Genomic DNA, 21,233 nt, shown 5'->3' with positions numbered 1-21,233 from the left:
AATTAGCTACTACAGTGCGAGGCCAGCACAATATTGTTTTTTCCTCGAGAGACATCATGGCTTGCAAACGAGCGAACGAAGCATGGCAGTTGCTCAGTGTTTGGATGTACAAATGAACACAAAAGTATTTTTTAGCTCCTTCATCCGAGCCTCTGAAGAACCAGTGGGTTAATTTTATTTTCTTTGGTAATGCACTGATACAACTTCCCAAAGTTTTGTATGTCGCCACACATTTCACAGATTTCACAGTTTCCTCAACGTGGGCCAATAAAGCCCAGTTACTGTCGCTAATGTAAAGGTATCAAGTATGAGTATAAATACAAACACTGTAACGCGAGTGATGTACATTTCTTTGTTTTTGGATAACCGTTCTGCTGTTGCTGTTATAGAGCATATCCACATTTCCAATTGTAATAAAGAAAGATTGTAAAAACGTTTGATATATGAAATTTAAAATATGTAAACATATAAAACGATGTTGGCATGGAAGCATAATTTTTCACAACGGGCACCTATCTAAAAAGGTATTTGTAATAATGGCAGAGGTCTGACTAATAGTGGCGCTGGTTAACTTGGGTAAAGTTGGTTTTATATTCGCACATTCGGACATCCGTATTCAATAGCCTTGTTAATCACACTACATTGGACATTCAGTGGACATTCACAAGTAAATATGCCATTAAAACAATACTCGCCTATTTTAATCGACTGTGAAAAATGTTGTAAGTTGACAATCGTTGGTTGTCAATATCAGGTTGCTGCTTAAAATTCGCAAACATTAATTTATTGCACATTTATTGGAAAGTCAGAATTTATCAGAAGTCCAGAACTGTAACAGCATACATAAACAAACCAACTAAAGTACCATATCCAGACACAAAGTTTTAAGCTAACCATTCGGAGACATCCTGCTGTAGGCGCTGAGTTGCAACTTCTTCATTCGGTGCTTCTCCATCCGGATCAGATTCTGGGTCAAACTGAAAAGCTTGAATGACTACATGTCTACAAGCCATTACGATACATCCACTGTCAATATTAGCGCATGATACCGTGGCCGCGAGCTGGTTAAGGCCACACCCACCCTCCACCTTGCCCCGCCTCTCTCCTCCTCATTAGCATTTAAAGCTACAGACCCAGAAACGGCACGTCCTGAGGAAAGCTCATTGTGGGATTGTCTTGTAGTGGCTGAAATTCTGCACCAAGGCTAAAGAGACTTCAGATACACTACTAGGGACCACTTAGGTCTATATAAAAGATCCAAAAAGTAGCATGTCATGGGACCTTTAATGATTTTAGCAATCTTAATGGTGACAGTTCAAAAATGGCAAAAAGCACTTCTTGTGTGCTTTGTTTGCATGCCTGTAACTCAAGACGTATTAAAGATGTCTTAAAAGGATAATTCACCCAAAAATTCACTTCATTTTCAAGGCCCTATATAGTTCAGTCCCATAGATATGAGGATCTCAAAGCAGCTCCATGTTCAAATTGTTGAATTTTGAAATTTTCAGTGATCAAAAACCACGCTCTCGTTGCACACAGCTGATATTTATTGTGTTTAAAGAGGAATGTCTGAAGAATCAATAAAGTTTAAACTAGAAATGTGTCTTGTTTCCCCCTATTAAAAGAATTGCATAAAACATACAGTATATATAAACACACGCACATCAGTCATAACATTGAATATTATCATGAAAATTATTATTATTATTATTAAACTATATTACACAGGACAACCTAGCAACTCCCACAACATTTTAGCAAACTCACTGCAACACCCCAGCAGCCAGGCTAGAATCTTTGCAGTGTTTGTTTCCTGGGCAAGCACCACTCACTTTCTACAGAAAGGAATAAAAAAATTGAGTTTAATACAGTAGATGAATGAAAAAAAATAAAGCTTTGCAGGAAAAAGCTGGATTCAGGCAATTCAGGTAAACTAGTGTGCTCCAAGGTTCCCTAACATTCAGGCTAGGCGTAAATTTGTCTGTGTACGTGTCTGTGTGTGCGTGTGGAAGACCTGCCAGTCACCCAGCAGTAGGAATCTTTGCGACAGGTGCAGCTCAGACTCCCACAGCGTAATTCACGTCTGGGCTTAAGGTGTGATGGGACTGGCAAACACACACACACACACGCACTCTAATTACCGACCTGACCTTGGTTAGGTTATTACGAGTACCTTCTACTGCAGGGAATGCTTTTCCCTGCAACTTTTCGGGCCGAACAAAAACATGAATGAGGAAACCACTGAGGTTATGTGAAGAAATGAATAGTCCGCTCACAGCAGACAGTAAGGGGAAACAATTTAACTTCAATTTGAAGTTGTTGCACTGGTTTATTCATACGAGGTGTCCGTGAGGATGGAAAGGCCGCCTTTTTTAAGGAGCAATTATTCACCCTCATTTAGCGTCACCGGAACGCTGTGACACATGCAAAATTGAGAGCGGAGAAGAATGAGAGCATTTACCACACTTCCCCTCATATAATACCCTGAGGGAAGTTTTTCCGCCTCTTGCTATACAGCTATATTAAAAACAAAACCATTTTTAAGCATGAGAATATGCTTCAAGAAAGCAATGCTGCTAAGTCATGAAGGTAATACAATTACGGTTTGCAAAGACGTGTAAATACACACTTGTGCACACAATGCAAATCTCTTCACAGGAATAAAAAGAACAGACCTTCACTTGCACGCACACACAACACACACCCTCACAATATTATCTGAGTGTTCACAGTTATTCAGTCGGCCTGGGGAAAGAAATCATAATGGAAGCCAAAGGTGCAGCAAAACCTGTAATATTACCACTTTGCTGCTGCTCATAAAAAGCCAAGGACCAACTGAACTCTCACACACATTCAGACAGACTAGTTTAATCCAACAGTTACATAATGTAATGCTAATGAGGACATTCAAACATGTCTGGCCATCTAAAGCTGTTAAATTACCTGAAGACGACTGCGGTATCAATAAAAGATTACTAACATTACATTTTAAAATGCTAATGCTAACGTTTCAACTATTGATTCGAATCAAGAGCAAATTTTAATTTACATTTTTATAGCCTCACAACACCAAAAGTCTAGACTTGGATTTACATATTCAAACCTCTGAGCTGATGCTCAGGATAGCTGCTGGAATGGCACTCCTACAGGTCTATGTTCCCTCCACGTCCACATAAGGGCTGCAACAAACTATTATTTTGATAATCGATTAATTAAACAATTATTGTAATGAATAATTGATTAATCGTCAATTATTGCACTGGTTAATCAGTATGCTTTGTTCGATTATTCCACTTTAGCAATTAGTTAAAATATTGAGTTACACTTTAATAAATAAAACAAGGAAATCACTTCAGCTTTTCTTTTCCTCCTCAGAAGTCATCAATAGTCCAACTGTTACAATGACTGGTACTGTGTTTTTATTAAGCCTGGGAATTGTAATAATAACTTTTTAAGAAAAGTAAAAATATTAATATGCAATATTGTGCATATTTTTTTAATAATGCGATTTTTTTTTCTATCGCATTTATGGTCATTGAATGGCTTTCCTGAGGTAAATGTAACATTTTGTGACATATTTGTTTGCAAGCTGTTTTATTGACATCTTTCTGCGGTTGAAACTCTGATTAAGATATTACATTAGATATGGATTCATTTCAGTAAGTAACTTTTTGATGTTCATTCATGTTTATTTTGTGCTGTTCAAGTAGAAAAGATGAAGAGATAATGGTTCACGTGCCGCTTGACCTGAGGTGTTACAGCGATCTGTCACGCCACATTAAAGAGCGCCAAAACCACATGTATTGTTTGAATTACATAGTAAAATTGACAGAATTTAAAAACTGAAACTTGTTTTATATCAAAAGTAACCTGCCCCGTCTTATCTGTCAGTGCGTTATCCGTGTCCTCTTTGCTCTGCTATGTATCTTTCACTGCGAGAGAAAAGGACGTGTAGCGTAAGAACAGTGAGTTTGAATGAGAGTTGATAGCCCTGCATGACAGAATTTTTTGTTGTTATGTTAAAAGTTTTGTTTTTTATGCTGTTAAACTCCCACATTTTACGGGTTCGACGTGTCTTCTATTGGATTGGATAGAAGGGCTAGATTACAGTATTGCACTACAGCGCCCCCCTGGTCAAACCGTGTTATTGCAGGCCCTTCAAATAGGTCATATGAGATCAAAAGACTATTCGACAACAAAAATTGTCGTCAATTTTTTATTGTCGACGTTGCCGATAATGTTGACTTAAGCCTTGTTTACACTGCACGCGTGTGCGGCACGTTACGGCCGCAGTGCGTTTGAGAAGCGTCCCAGAAGCGGCTCGCCGTGCCGCTTCGCTAAAGATAGGCGCCTCGCCTATTTTTGAAGGACGCCGCGTCCAAGACGTGCAGCTCAAATACAAAATAAAGTCAAAATAATCACCCTGAGTAAACTCCTGCTCATATTTCACATCACTATGATGCCAGAAACTGACGACAAGTGATTCGAAGTTGAAAAACTTGAAATTTCTTTGTTTTTGTTGTTTAAGTGTGTTAACTTCATCTGTATGGCTACAGCAAAATAAAGTATGGCATAGCAATAAACACAATAAAACTGGACAAAATATAACCATTTAGCCATTAAAAACACGAAAAAAATCAATGAAAAATAAAACGTTAGACATGCAAATCTCGTGGTCTCGCAAGTCCAACCGCTTCGCTTCTGAAATGCTTCTGGTGTGAGTTGACACCACTCAGAGGACGGAACAAAACCTTGCCGGAGCCGTAACGCACCGCAGACGCGTGCAGTGTAAACAAGGCTTAATCGTTTCAGCCCTAGTCCACCGTGGTGAAAACAAATTTGCTTATATTCTTGTTCTCTCTTTTCTATATTTTTCTGCTTTTGTACTTATGTCCTAGTGTTCTGTTATTTATGCTTGCATGGTGAAACGATTATTCTTGACTATTTGATAAATTACCTAGAATGTTCCTAATTGCCTTTTATAAATGTGTCTGTTAAATGATGAAATGTAAATGTGGACATTCTGGAGCTGCTGAGGCCAAAACCGATGGTATGACAGCATAAAATAAACACACATAAGCCCTATTCAGACATCAGTAGTTTTTTTCCCCTGAGAAAATTTAGGTAAGTTTGTGTTCCACAGAGATGTACTTTGTGATTTTAATCCTGTCTGATTTGAGCAAGTCTGTGTTTTCCTCATACAAAAAAATTAAAAAGGAAATTACCTGCAATTTTTGTCAGCTAACTCCTCTGAGAAATCTAATCCTACCCATTGAGGAATGTCTGTGATTATGGTATATTATTTTTACAATGATTCTCCTCATTATTTTGACATTAGTTGAACACAGCACTGCCTGGTGCACCTTCATTATGGACTTAGACCTCCAGATGCTCAAATTGGTGGTTCAAGTACTGGTGTCATCCCATTCTATGTAAAAAAGAAAATTAAAGCAGTTCAATCAATGAAACTGCTCAGAATGGGTAAGGTAAAAAAAAAAAAAAGCTTAAAATTATTTCCTTTCTTTCGTTATATACATCATGTTATAATTAAAAAGGTCTTGTTTAAATGGGTTTCATGATGCACACATTTAGAACCTGAAACCAAACATGAAATCAAAAACTTGCAAATGTCATTTATAAAACTAATCCTGTCCAAACTGTGCTACACACATAAAAAACAAAACAAAAACAACACAGACTTTCTGGAATCCAGGTACAATCTGTCTGAATGGAATTTTTTCCCAGTAACGACAAAGTAGGCCAAACTATGTCTTTGATCCTTTTATTCTCCTTTCCTTCATTTGTTCCTTGTCCATCACGGGAAGAAGGAATTTCAGAAAACAATAATATACACCAATAGCATTCAAACAAAGAGCCCTCAAACGGAGACTCTGAGAACATTTGACATTTTACATGATGATTCCATTCCATTCGCCAACGTAGAAAGATTTCGGCAAAAATGAGTTTACACAGGGAGGAAACTCAAACCAAAGTCCTCTCTTGGGGAATACACACAAACACGCATCACCAGCAGGCATGTGGAAACACAAAGTGTATGTGGAGATGTTAAGATGTGAAGGACATGTCTGCAGGCAACAACTGGAACAATTCACACACGCACACACTTTCGCTGCTTCTTCCTTGTACCGATTATACAGTTAACGTATGTGTAACAATTTACATAAATACTGCCTCATGAATAATTCATCTCCTCACAATTACAGTATTCCATACTAGCACCTCATTATGGCATTATAATTATAACGCAACCCTGCCAAACAAATTCCCAGCTTGAAGCAAACTAGTTTTGTTTGTTTAAACGTGAGTAATAAAAGTCTTTACTTTTCTTTATTATAAGTTCTAACAGACGTTAATTTAGTTAATTTAGAGAAATTCAGACACAATAAGAGTGTCACATCAGGACCAGCACAACAAACAAAAGCAGAAAGGACTAGAAGTTTGAATAGCATTCACATAATGATGATGTTATGAAATCTGAAATAAAAGGTTCATTTAAGTGTTCATTGAACTGACTTTATACTGCAGTTTTCAGGAAAAATAGCCCATAACCCTGGCAAATATATATACTCTGAAGTCAGTTCACACACACGATAGTAAGACTTTTATAATAATTTTTAAATTTTTTGAAAGAAATGTAGCGTTACCACCATGACAATTTCCCTATAACAAGCACAGTTGAAAATATAGAGTCAGTATTGCTTTTTTTTCTTCACCAAAACAACAGAGACCTGTAAAACAACACTTTCTGGAGACTTAGATTCTTATACTGTCCGTTTACAGGGGACGTGTTTTTTTTCTTAGATTAGCATACACCATTTCAATTCACATCACTCTGTGGTATTAATGCATATGTTTCTGTCCCATAAATATTTCAACACTAAAGTATTCTACAATCCTCTGAGGTACATTATTTCATTGTGAAATATTACATTTGTAATATTCTTTGAATATCTAAAGGTGAACATTAACACTAGATGGGTTTGTTTGCATCTTTGTATTTTGAATTCTCATAAATATGTCCTTTCATGTTCTTTCATTGCTCTCTACAACACACATGAATTGCATTTTGACCCACAATCTTACATTCTCCCCAATAAGCAGCAACCAGCACAGGAGAAGTTTGATACACTGGTGAAATAAGTTTAAGAGGCTAGTTTTGTTGCTCAGAGGCACTGTTAAAGTGAGAGAATTCTTAATGAAAACAGGTTTAATAGGGCAGAGGGAAACTCTTCGATTGCACTCCTGTTTAATTTAATGAGCCTTAAGCCAGGCGATTTAGTTCTTTTAATTGCCCTTCTCTCATTGTTAAAAAGACGTATGTGGCCGTCTTCCTCAGTGTAAATTCCTCTGAACAACAGTTTAGTTTCTATGTTTCTTCCACCTAGGTCCTATGAAGGACTGAGCAGTTCTTTCTGTTCCTCTTGAATTACACTAAAAACAGCACAGCACGGTGAAAATTCAATTTGAACATAACTTAGGATGTTTAGATTACACAGCTATTTTCCATGAAATTCATATTCAGACAGAGAGAAAATAAATGGAGTATCAGCTCTGTTTTAATGAAGCGGGTACTGGTGGGCGGGAACCTTTCTGATTGGCTTATTCTACAAACCAATCACTATTTAACTCTAGGTGGCTAATCAAATTATTATTCTTCATAAAACTCATCAATTGAAATGTTCAGCTTAGAAATGCTACTGAAACGAGAGTTAATATCCTTGCTCAAAAAACTAGAAAGCTGCCTTGCTGTCTTCAGTCAAAAAAAAAAAAAAAAAAAACATCCTTTAAATATTTAAAAATTCACATACCATAAACATAGCATAAGATTCACCTAAAACATAAGAATAGATCAGTGGTATAAATTAATTTTGTTTTGAGGATGTTTATTTTTAAATCAAGACTCAACTCACAAATGATTTCAATAGTGAGGCATTAGTTCAATAGTGAGGCATTAGTGAGGCAATGTTTTTGAAGACAAAAGTACATTAAATATAGAGTAAAATCATTTTTTTTAGCAATTACATTTAACTACATTTAGGAATACTTTGATATTAAAGGAAATTTTAGGTAACCATTAAAAATATTTTTTTAAAGGAAAGAATACCAGCAAAGAAGCATTAAACTGATCATCAAAAGTGACAGTAAACGTATTCATTTGTAATGTTATAAAAGATTTTTATGTCAAATAAATGCTATTTTTTTAACTTTGTATTTATCAAAGAAATCTAAAATATCACTTCTTCTACAAAAATATTAGCCAGTTTTCAACAGCAAATCAGCATATTTGAATGATTTCTGAAGGATCATGTGACACTGAAAACTGAAGTAATCAGTCAAAGGAATAATTGCATTTTAAAATATAATATAATAGAAAACACATTTTAAATTGTAATAACATTTCACAACAATAGTGTTTTACTGCATTTAATTAAATAAATACAGTCTTGGTGAGTATAAGAGACTTGATAATGATACTAGTGTACATAATCAATTTTCTTTCATCATTACTTTTTTCCACATTCTAAAGCATGCTGGGATTGCCTTCTCTGTGGAGGATACAGTACATTTAAGTATATCTTAGAAGGCAGTAGCTTACTAGGGTGCATTACTACGAATGGCCGCCAAAATGATTAACTGCTCCGTTTACCAATTAGATGAAGTTTGGAAAAGCTCAAATCGACAGTATTTGTAGCATAAAGGCTGGAACACACCAAGCCGAAGGTTGGCCGTCTGGCAGTTTTTGTTCGAGTTTTTGATCGTCGGCCGACTAAGTTTTCTCAATGTGTTCCGCACCATCGGCTGAAGTTGGTCCTCGTCTGCTTTTTTTCGGCCAATTCGAAATGTTAAATCGGCGTTGGACCTCATCGGTCCGTCAGAAAGGCATTTCATCTCTTGGCCGTCGGCTGTCGAGCGTTGGTTTGGGGTGTCAGGCCAGCTTTGGACACAGACGCTGACGACGTGAGCCAACCCCGCAGTCTGCTTTCGTCGCCACTAGTTCGTCGGCGACAGCTTGGTGTGTTCTGGCCTTAAGTGTGTTTAACAAACTTCGACTTTTTTTTTTTTTTTAAGTCGAAATTATTTTCTGTGGTAATCGACCTTAAGCAACAAAGGCTGTTGAATAAGCTTAATTTAAATGGTATATTCTATTACTCTCATCACCACAGGAAACAAGCAAACATGAGCTAAAACACTCTCTTTCACTCCCCACTCCCTCTCCTCCTCTCTGTAAGATGACCTGTCTATTTCATATGAGGCCTGCTGCGTTGCAGAGAGCTCTGACAGGCATGCATTTAAATGGGATTTCAGATACACAAACCATCTGCATCCTGACAGACCACAAGCTTATGAATATTAGAGGACAGATGCTTTAAACAACTGTGCGTGCATCTGAATGCACACACTGGACATCAAGCTACATGAGTCCATTTCCACTAGTTCCAGAAAATTATACCTATACCACCACATCTGTCATCATCAACATCTTCTCTACAATCATTATCACCATCAGTGACGCCATAATCAGAAATATAGTAGCAACATACATGATATCCTCATTCCTTTCTGCTGTTTTTGAACCAGCCTAAGATGGTTCGCTGGTCTTAGCTGGTTTAAACTGGTCTGCTAGTCTTGTCAAACTGTTGTTTATCTAATTTAGCTGGGCTCCCCGCCTGACAACCCCTTTAAAACCATCAAACCAGACTAGCCAAACCAGTCTGTAGATGGTGGGAGACCAGGTAACCACCTTAGGCTGGTTTACAATGTTTTTTCCCCATCATTCAGCTTTCTCTTATGATTACTCATCAACAGTATCGGTTCACTCTAACACAATTTGGTTTCTATTTTCCTTGTGCACTGGGTAGCTCTGCCCACAGTGACATCTAATTGGTACAAAATCTGCTCTACATATCTGTATATGAAAGGTGCAATAAGCGAATTATAAAAAATGCTGTTGAAAGTGGATCGGACCAAGCACAAACTTATAGCTAATCAGCAGTAAGGGGCGTATACATGCATTGCATAGCTTGTTTGTAAATGTAGGGGTGGAGCTATTAAGATAGGGGTTTGATCCTTTTGGGTAGGGTTGTGTTTGTTTTGGTGATTTCAAGTATTAATAGCGTTTCTCAGAAATCGCTTACTGCACCTTTAAACGTCAAAAGTTATGGGGCTGTGATTGTGCAATTTCAATATTTCTCTTTGTTCTGGGGAAAAAAGACTCGATCCTAGAAAAATGCCACTGCACACCTGATTTCCCTTACGAATAAAAACCCAAAAACCATGGTTCTTGTAGTTATTCCATGAGAATTTGAGATTTTCTACAAAAACCATAGTTTAACTATGTTTTTTTTTTTTTTTTTTTTTTTTTTTGTGGTTATACAAATGGTAGGCTATGCACCAAAAAAACATGGTTTTACTTTGACAAGTTTTTTACTATGAAGGGTTAGACACGGCGTAAAGCCTAGCTTACCTTTGCCATCTGTGCCTGCACGCCACTGGCCTTCAGGGACGCTACAGCTTTCTGTGCTGCTGCCGGACTGTCGAAATCCACAAAGCCATATCCTACACACACACATACACACACACACACACACATGTACAGAGTAAGAGTGAGATAAGACTTATTTATACACATTATAAGACACATATCTTAGTGTTTTTGCCAAAAACTGAAGAATTCTTTATCAGACATTAATCAGACCTTATCAGACACATTTATCAGATTCAAAATTCATGGGTCAAAACAAGACCGCTCTGTTGTTTGTCTTATCATGCTGATCGTGGCGACACAAGAGAGTCTGCATGTTTGAGCACAGCCGCTTGTGTCTGTGTGTGTGCTTGGGGAGACAGGAAACAGCCATTTTGTTCAAGGCTCATGCTTGTCAACTATTTCCTCAGTAACAGGACAGAGAAGGATTCAGCCTGACCTCACCCCTGCTGGAAAACCCAGATTAAAGGAAGAGTTCAGCCAAAAATGAACATTCTATTATTGCGTACTCACCCTGATTTCATTCCAAATTCATAAGATTTCTTTGTGGAAATCAAAAGATGCTTTTCTGACATATATCGTATACTGGACACTCTTTTTAATATAATAAAAAGAGAAACACTATAATTCATGCACTATATTCCAAGTCATACGATAGCTTTTTGTGATGAACATATCAAAATTTAAAGGTGCTAAAGAGGATCTTTTCGTCGACTGAGAAACCAAAGACTTTTAGTGAGTTTTTGAAATGAGCGCATGCGTAAGAACAACCCCCCTCCTTCACAGCTCATTTGAGGGAACGCCTCCCAAAACTCGTGCACGAGTATTGGAACACGAGTGTTTACCACCGGCATTCACTGTGTCGTGTTAGTGGATTCATTATGTCGGACTCACCGCAGGTAACTCATAATCTGCAGTTGTTACTCCTGTCTCCTGACAAAAACATTGCATGCAGCGCCTGTGGAGTGTGGAAAGTTACTGGAGCGCAGTCATGCATGTCTCACACAAGGAACGTCATGGCAGTGATTGACAAGCCAGAGGGCCAATCCACGCACGTCTCTCACAAGGAACATAATGGCAGTGATTAACAAGCCAGAGGGCCAATCATCGCGTAAACGATTGGCTGATGTTTTTAAGGCCCTACCTCGTGCACAGATGATGTATATTAATATTATTCCTTTCAATGCACCAAATAAATAGTCTTTTATCAGTTAGTAAGGAAAGTTTCAAGTAATATTGCAAAAATGTATAAAACAAAACATCCTATTTAGCACCTTTAAGGGGTTAATCACTGCTCTTATTGCCAAGTTCATGGGAGTTCTTGAGAGAAGTAGTGGAAAACAATTCATGAACAAATTCGATTGAGGTTTGATTTTTCAATGAATCGGTTGATCCAGTTCACAAAACTGAATAGTTGCGTTCAAAATTACGAACTTTACACTATGCACTTATGAACTACAGTATGTACTCAACCGTGTAGTGTATGAATTTTATATGGTTATTTTGTCATTCAGCATCGGAGTCTGATAGTCCCTCCCCCTCCGTTACATAATTACAGCTGTGACAGTTGAGTGCATGAAGTGTCCAAAATTCCAAACTTAATTATTTTGGTTAATTAAGTGCATCATTCAGGTATTTAAAGAGTACTTTTTCTTTTTGGAATTTTCAATGTGAACACACTACTCACACTATTATACTACAAAATGGCATAGAACAGTGCCAATGCAGTATGCGAATTAGGATGCACCTAATGATTTGTTCTAATTGATCATGTCAGACTGATATGATTCCCATTTCAACTCGCTGACTCAATAAGTAATGACTCAGTTTGTTCCACACACAAAGCTGTTGTATGTATTCAGAGGCTTTAAAACAAATAGACCACAAGTTGTATAGACTACTTTTGATACTTTAAGGTGTTTTGTGTCCATTTTGAGGCTTGCCATTTGTAATTTCCTTTTGTTTCACAGAAGAAAAAAAAGGTCATACGATTTTGGAATGTTGTAAGGGTGAGTCAATTATTTTTTATTAAATTAAAATGATTTTACAATTTTGTGTGAACTAATAATTTTAGAATGCTCCAGAAGGTACTTGGAAAGATTCAGTTTTTCTTTATTAAACTTATAAAACATACATCATGACTTTATATACTGTAGCAGCATGTTTTTTTCTTAAAGTGGTCTTAATGTGACAGCAGCCTAATAAACCTGCTGCTGTCTGTGTCATTCATGTTAATCAAAGAACAAAAGACAAAAAAAAAAAAAAAAAATTCACTCACTGTTCTTGACTGAATAACTTTTGAAACTTTAATAAGGATTTATCTACATTCAACTTATGCCGTGAAGACTGAGCAGTTATTGATTATTCAGTTTATCTTAGCACCTGTTAGACCTACCTGAAAATCTTACAGCTCTGTTTACAAGGTTACATGGGTCAAAAACAACAAAAACAATAACTTTTTTGTCTATTTTAACAGGGCAGGTAAAAATCTGAACTGGTCAGACTGGGCCAGTAGAAAAAAACCTTAGCGTTGAGTCCTGATATATTAACAGCTAAATTTGAGATTTATTACAATGGGTTTATGTGAAGACTCTTTTAAGTTTACTTAATTTAAAAGTTTTTATATTTATTAAAGTTGATTTTAATCATGTTGAATAGCTTTAACTAATGGTTAAAATTGATGGGGGAAAAAAATCTATTTAGAGAGACAGATCAGTATCAGTACTGGTATCAGTGATACTGGACTTCATTCATAGTGCTTAGAAAAAAGATCCCATTAAACAAATATTTAAAATATACAAATATAATGTTTCTACATTATTTTGGAGATTCAATATAAAAGTATTACAATATAAAATATATTAAAAACTTTAATGTTAGTTGCGATTAATTACAGAAAAAATTGTGATTAATTAGTTGTTGTTTTTTTAAATCGATTGACAGCACTAATATTAGTGCTGTCAATTAATCACATCCAAAATAAAAGTTTGTGTTTACATAATATGTTTGTATACTGTGTATATTTAACAAAAAAAAAATATTATATATATATATATATGCGCATACACACATTGTTCCTGGTCAACCAGCTAAATAGACAGCTTAGACCAGCAAGAAAGCAATTACCATGTTTTAAAACTCAGCTACTTTTCCAGTAGGGTCCATTCCGCCACACAGCTCTTTAACCAAACATTTCTTTGGCAGCAAGCGAGAGAGAAGAGCCATGACTTCCTTTACGACATATCGTAATAAAAACTGCAGCGGCAGAGGTTCTTAAAGACCCTCAGTACATTTGAGGCACATTTGAGGCAGTGTGTCTTCATTCGGCAGAGGCATTCTCACCATAAGCCTCTCTAAACTCTAAACACACACACTCTCAAAGCCTGACTGACATTCGAAACCACAGATGGCAGAGCACAGTGCTTTGGAGAGCCCACGAATGGTTCAAGCCAACAGCTCTATATGCCAGACATATGTGTTCATTTACGCACGCACACACACCTTACATATAGAACAACACGCCATCCGCTTTGAAGCTTCCCGGTAAACATGGATGTGAGAAGGAGAGGGAGAAAAATCTCTACAGCAGAGAACTGAGCCATCCAGATGTTCTAAAGACTCCAGATGTTTCATAAGCCTAAGAAAACAGAGCATGTGTGTGAAAAAGGATTTCCAGTAGACTGTTCTTGATCCAGAGAGAGGAACACTTCTGGTTTGAGAGATCGCTGCGAGCATTCCTGAGGTCACTGACCAAGAGAGCTAAACAGCAGCCATCAGGAAGTGGGCTGAGAAAGAGGTTTCAAGTTGAAGAATGCAGAGATCAATTTCTATTAACAATCTGACACCCAGGACCGGAACAGGCCTGAAAAGGAGCTCGATAAAGAGTTGAAAAAGATAAAAAGCGCCTGTTTGTGTGTAGACATCACGCATATGAGGTTTTGGCTGGGAGGGTTTTGGAAGCTTTACCTAATTAAATCCATAAATACAAATGTGCCTCAAATGAGTGGCCCTATTCTCTTTCTCTATTTTCTTTTCCCTCTCTGTATTTTTCCCTTGGATATCAAAACTGTGGGAAAAAAGTCAGACGTGCACAATATCTTCTTCCTCTGCACATAATTCCAATTAGAAAAGGAAAGCGAGGTAGTGAAAGAGAGAGCTTGTTGGTATGCTGGTGTGTTGTACGACATGCAAATATTTATGCTCACTCCGTTTAATGAGAGGCTCGTGATTGAGTCAAAGAGAAAATCAAACACACCCTCAACGCTAGCGTCACCCTCTACCATCTGTCATTAAGGACAAGGGGAAAAAACAGCTGTCTAAAACTGAAAATGTCTTTTTTTGTACAAACAAGTTCGTAATTACCGAGTCAAGTTGCGTAATGCAAAACACACAAAGTAAACATGCATTTAAACGTGTGTTTAAGGAACAGCCAACAATCCATGTAAGAGGAATGATTAAAAACGCTGGGAAGCTTGGTAACGAATGATATTCAGAAGCAAACGGGCCGAACAAACTTGATTGTAAACAACTCTCAAAGGTTTACTCTATCATATGGGATTAATCTACAGCAGATAGGCCTGTAATTGCAATCAATCAACATATCTTTGAAATGAATATTGCATATCCTGTGCAAAAAAAAAAAAAAAGGATGGCGTAGAAGCAAGCAGAAAACACATAAGTAGATTTAGCGAAGCCGTGAATGAAGCGAATCCATCTTTTTGTTCGTTTCCTGTCTGATATCCTTGGCTCCCATAAGTCCTGGCTGGAAGCCCATCTGGGTGGAGAAGCCTGGCAGAGTAGGAGGGCAGTTAACTCCAGGAAGTGGAAGTCCTCTAAAGTCTGGAGTGGTTTCCTCTGCTTCCCAAACACCCCCTCCCTCCCCTTCCCATGTGGGCATTAATACTCATTTTCGGACATATTAGATGTGCCTTCAGAGAGGAAGCATGACAAAGAGATGTATGCGTACACACGAAACTGGAGAAAAACCTGCAGGACCCAGTTTGGCAGATTGTGTAGGAAGCCAGGCTGTTTATTTACAGCTCTGGCTGAGTGTTTCCTGAAAAGAGGCTGTCTGCTAAATCATCAATTTCAGCCGGACGCTTCCTTCGCCCCTATGGCTATTTTTAAACCCCCACGACTAGGCCTGGACTTTTCAAATCAACACAGGAGGAGCCCTGTGCTTTTCCTTGCCGCAGCCAACCCTGTTAGTCACGCTAACATCTTATCCGGTTGTAAAGATTTCACCCACAATCACGCTAACACGTTTCCACCTTTAAAGATCTTCCAGACAATCTCCCGACTATTCAGAGTCTTTCAAAAATCTGTCATTTTATGAGGATTATTGATTATTTTAAGTGAGACTGTGAATGCTCTGTGAGCACGTTATTAATGCAAACCGATATTGACTGCGGTACTCACCTTTGCACTGGTTGGTGTTTTTGTCCAGGATTGCCTTTGTTGACACTATTTTTCCATACCTGCAAAGGACAAAGAGAACAACAGGGTCAGCTCAAATGAAAGATAGTCAGATCAAGTACATTTCAATGTATTACATTGAACATGGGCAAAACTCTGTTTTGGACTTTTTGTTCCACTAGCAGTGTCTAACCATTTTAGTCAATCTCAAATGATGTGTCTGATTACATTATCTGGTGGAAATGATGGAAAATACATTTTTAACTCTTTTAAAATAAAATAAGATGCCTCTTGCCAATGTTAATTTCATAGTTTAATTTTATGCGTTCTAAATAAAGACTATGGAATAATATTTTCACACTTTTGCTTAATTTGACAAAACAGCATGATTGGAAATTACACAAATGTATTCATTTAAAATTCAGAAAAATCATTTTAAAATTTTATAAACAGTGTCAGTATTCAAGTATAAATATATGATGTTATACTGTAAAAATGTAATATTTATATGATAGCCTTTAATATTTTAAAGTCGAAATGAAATGTGAATGTGAGATTACGGTCAATTGTAAAAAAAAGCTAGGTGGGTTTAAAGGAATAGTTCACCCAAAAATGAATATTATCCCAAGCTTTACTCACCCTCAAGCCATCCTAGGTGTATATGACTATCTTCTTTCAGACGAACACAAATCAGAGATATATTTAGAAAATAACCTGGCTGGCTCTCCTAAGTATTATACTGGTAGTGAACGGAGGGAGTGTTTGAAGCTTAAAATAAATGCATGCATCCATCATAAATATAATCCATATGGCTCCGGGAGTTAATAAAGATCTTCTGAAGTGATAGCTTCCGCCAGACGACCATGCGCATACTGTGCAAGTCGACTTGCACCAAATGAGTAACCCCTGACCTTAGGCTGGGCAACAAACTCAAGCTCCTCTTCTCTTATACTGAAATCCTCTGACATTTCTCTTTAAAATTTCTCATTTTAAACTTCTAATTCATAACCAGTGTTTTGTTTTGCTCTATCCTCTGATCTTCTGCATTCGTCATTACGCCATGCATCAGTTCAGAAGCTAGTTATTTTACTAGCTTCCAGTTAGTTTTAAATGTGGATATTTTTCTAACAAAACCCATCGCTTCATTTCAGAAGGCCTTTATTAACCCCTGGTGCTGTATGGATTATTTTTTATGATGGGTGGATGATTTTTTTGGACTTCAAAACACACCCCCTATTCACTACCATTATAAAGCTTAGGAGAGCCAGAATATTTTTAAATATATCTCTGATTGTGTTCTTCTGAAAGAAGATCATATACACCTAGGATGGCTTGAGTAAACTATTAAACGGACTAAATGATTGGAGAAGTCAAGAATTTGTCACCAGAAAGTCTGATAAAAATAAAAATGAAACATACATGGATGAATCATTCACAATGAGATCAATAACATGCATTTATAAAATGGATTTTGGGAATTTTCATCGGGGACAAAGGTAAAAAATCCTAGACAGTTTTAAAGTGACCTTCATTTGACAAAAAGAAACTTAAAATTTGTTAGTTCAACCCCTGTCAACCCCTGGGACATACAAGTGCCTGAACTTTGATGAAAAACCCAAGTGTAATGTTTGCACCGAACTTAATTAAAAAGTTTGAACCTAACTCAAAGAGTATGTTTAATAAGATTTAGCTTAGCTTCATTAAAAACCTTGACGAAAGTATGTATATTGATACATCAATACATTCCTTAACAGGACACTGTAAACAAGGAGAGGTTGATTTTGGGTGCAGGATGTGAGTTTCAAACCCCAGTGATTTAATTAAACGCTGGAAGCATCACAAAGCCCCAATCTACACCACAAAAATCCCCGCCTTCGTTTTCACTTTTTCACCTCAGCTCACAGCACTGAGTACTCTTGTATTATTGCAATAATCTTTCTCTTTTTTCTCTCTCTACCCCACAAAACCCCTATTCACATAGAGAAATCAGTCTCGTCGCAGAATCACGAAAGCGTCTGCACAACAGATGAATCTCTTTCCCCTCTTCAGTCCCTCTTTTCCCCTATTCTTCCCCTACCGCCTACCTTCCATCCACGATGGAGGTAATAAAGTTACTTATCGCTTCCGTCTCCGCCTGAAGACTGGGAAGACTGATATAAGCGTGCCGCTCCTGATGTGACTTTTAATTAATATTTAATGTGGCTCCCACCTCCAGGTAAAAGCGGGAGACTATATTACCCAACTTTATAAGGATGGAGGCGTTTAATAAGGGAGAGATCATTTCACTGTCACCATGAGAAGCGGCGTCCCATCGAGGCATTGTACCGCTGATGTCTGGAAAATGGCAGCTAATTCATCTCATATCCCTTATAAGCCCACAAACTCCACAGCTTTACAGAAGAAATACAAACAATTATCATAAGCCGCTGCAGAACTCTATTAGGTTGATAGGAAAAAGAACATTTATCGTACAAGGTTTCGTGTGAATTTATCAACACAGTCTTCTGCAATTCACACCATAACACAGCGAAAAAGTGTGGGCGGATGTTTTTTGCGAAAACGGATAATCACAACTCTGGGATTGCAGAGACTCATTATAGAAACAATACTGGTTTTGTTTGAATTTTTTCATCAATATGGTTTGTCAGTAAACAAAGTTGAAGCCCGGGGGATGAGAGCAACCACATAACAGAGAGTGGCAGACATGAAAATGAGAAGCTCTGCTGAAGAAAGCATGTAGCGGACCAATGCGAGGGAAACACATGAGAACCATTTGACTCGACGCTTGATTTGCTGCCATTTCATCTTGCAAAACAAGTGGTTGGACAAACACAGGCGTTTCAGATGAGTGAGTGGGTCGGGGTGGAGCTGAGAGAGGAATGCAGTCAACATAACTGGCAACGTTTCCGCAAGCCAGTGCCATGCTGCGGTCATGCACACGGATGTCTCACTAACACGAAACTCACAAACATAGGAGTAGATTCAGCCAATAAGGGGTGCAGGGAGTGAAATGTCCCCCTAATCATTTGTTTGTCTTGTCTTGTTTTGTTTGTTTACATGCTGATAAATGATGCATTGCTACCGAGGTGGGATAATGTTGACGGAGTCTGTGGTTGTGATTTATAAGTTACAAAATGAAAGTCTTTGTTAAAACCTCAAAAACTTTAATGACCCCAATGCTGTACTTTCTGGTTAACGTAATGCTCTTTAGGATCATTTGTCAGGTTGACACAGCTAACATTGCAGCCAAAGGTGGAGGAGCTCACTGTGAGAACATCTGGCAAAGCGTCCTGATCACACTAACACTGAACAATAAACATCAGGGTAGTTTTAGGTTGATGGAGAGTAGTGATGCTGGGATGGGACGTTACTCTACACAGGTTAAAGGGTTAGTTCACCCAAAAATGAAAATGCTGTCATTAATTACTCACCCTCATGTCGTTCTACACCTTAAGTCCTTCGTTCATCTTCAGAACACAAATTAAGATATATTTGATGAAATCGGAGAGGTATCTGACTCTATCACAGACAGCAATTTAACGACCACTTTCATGGTCCAGAAATGTACTAAAGACATTGTTAAAATAGTCGACGTGACTGCAGTGGTTCAACCTTAATTTTATGAAGCAGCAAGAATACTTTTTGTGCGCAAGAACAAAACAAAAATAACGACTTTATTCAACAATATCTTCTCTCCTCTGTCATTCTCATATGCTGTTTAAGTTCAGCCCTTCCAAGTTCTACGTCAGAACTCTGGCTCGGTATTGGCTGTTCACGTGAGCAGCATGACACATGCGTATGATACTGAGCCGATAATGATATAGAACCTGGAAGCGCTGAACGTAAAGAGTGTATGAGAATGACAGGGGAGAGAAGATATTGTTGAATAAAAAGTTGTAATTTTTGTTTTGTTTTTGTGCAAAAAAAGTATTCTCATCACTTCATTAAATTATGGTTGAATCACTTCAGACACGTCGACTATTTTAACAATGTCTTTAGTACCTTTCTGGACCTTGAAAGTGGTTGTTAAATTGCGGTCTATGAAGGGGTTATATACCTCTCAGATTTCATCAAAAATATCTTGATTTGTGTTCCGAAGATGAAAGAAGGACTTACGGGTTTGGAACAACATGAGAGTGAGTAATTAATGGCAGAATTTTCATTTTTGTGTGAACTAACCCTTTAAAGGTGCCTTAAAATTGAAAATTGAATTTAACTCGGCAAAGTTAAATAATTAGAGTTCTGTACATGGAAATGACATACAGTACTGTAAGTCTCAAACACCATTGTTTCCTCCTTTGCAAAAGAACAGACGAATCTCAACATAACACCGACTGTGACGCAACAGTCGGGATCATTATGTACACACCCAAATTTTGCATATGCCAGCCCATGTTCAAAGCATTACACAAGCCAGTATTAACATCTGGATCTGTGCACAGCCGAATCAACAGACTTTATGCAGGTAAGCAAGCAAGGACAATAGCGAAAAATGGCAGATGAAGCAATAATAACTGACATGATCCATGATATCATGATATTTTTAGTGATATTTGTGAATTGTCTTTCTAAATGTTTCATTAGCATGTTGCTAATATACTGTTAAATGTGGAGACAAGAGCCATGTTGTTATTTTTATTATAAAACAGTCTTGCAGTCTGTATAATTCATAAACACAACTTTATTCTTTATAAATCTCTCCAACAGTGTGTAACATTAGCTTTAGCCCCGATAGCCGCAGCAAGGCTACTATCAAACTCATTCAGAATCAAATGTAAACATCCAAATACTATACTTATATGATCGGGTATGCTGCATGACGAACACTTTGTAAAGATCCATTTTGAGGGTTATATTAGCTGTGTGAACTTTGTTTATGCAATGTATTATAGAGTTGCGAGCTTGGGGGCGGGGAACGCTAGCATTTAAAGGGGACACAGAAACGGCACATTTTTAATTATGCCCCAAAATAGGCAGTTAAAAAATTGAATAAAAAAAACCTATAGGGTATTTTGAGCTGAAACTTCACAGACACATTCAGGGGACACCTTAGACTTATATTACATCTTGTGAAAAAGGGTTCTAGGGCACGTTTAAAGGTGCGCTACAGAACATTGACGTGTACTGTATGTACTTGCTCAATAATGTAATTTTGTTTTTTCTTTCTTTTTCTTTTTTTTAATTTTTACCCCCCAAAATCTTCTATAGTTCTGTCATCATTTACATACCCTTGTGTTATGCTTATTTTAAATGCACGTATAATTTTTTTTCCCCCTGTGGAATACAAAACAACTTAACTTCAGAACTACTAGCT

At 37.5% G+C, this 21,233-nt stretch overlaps 1 protein-coding gene across 1 annotated transcript in view; it reads right to left on the bottom strand.

Annotated features, from left to right (window-relative positions):
• Positions 1–21,233, bottom strand: part of rbms3 (RNA binding motif, single stranded interacting protein) — a 179,618-nt gene that overhangs the window by 104,774 nt on the left and 53,611 nt on the right. Inside the window, exons 3-4 of the mRNA XM_067404704.1 lie at positions 15,923–15,981; positions 10,487–10,578 (exon numbers count right to left, since the gene is read on the bottom strand). Of these exons, the coding sequence (XP_067260805.1) occupies positions 10,487–10,578; positions 15,923–15,981 (151 nt within the window). The remainder of the gene's footprint in view (positions 1–10,486; positions 10,579–15,922; positions 15,982–21,233) is intronic.

The sequence above is a fragment of the Chanodichthys erythropterus genome, chromosome 2, assembly GCF_024489055.1.
Source record: "Chanodichthys erythropterus isolate Z2021 chromosome 2, ASM2448905v1, whole genome shotgun sequence".
Lineage (NCBI taxonomy): Eukaryota > Metazoa > Chordata > Actinopteri > Cypriniformes > Xenocyprididae > Chanodichthys > Chanodichthys erythropterus.
The sequence above is the reverse complement of the archived record's forward strand: the minus strand, read 5'-3'. Positions and strand labels throughout refer to the sequence as shown.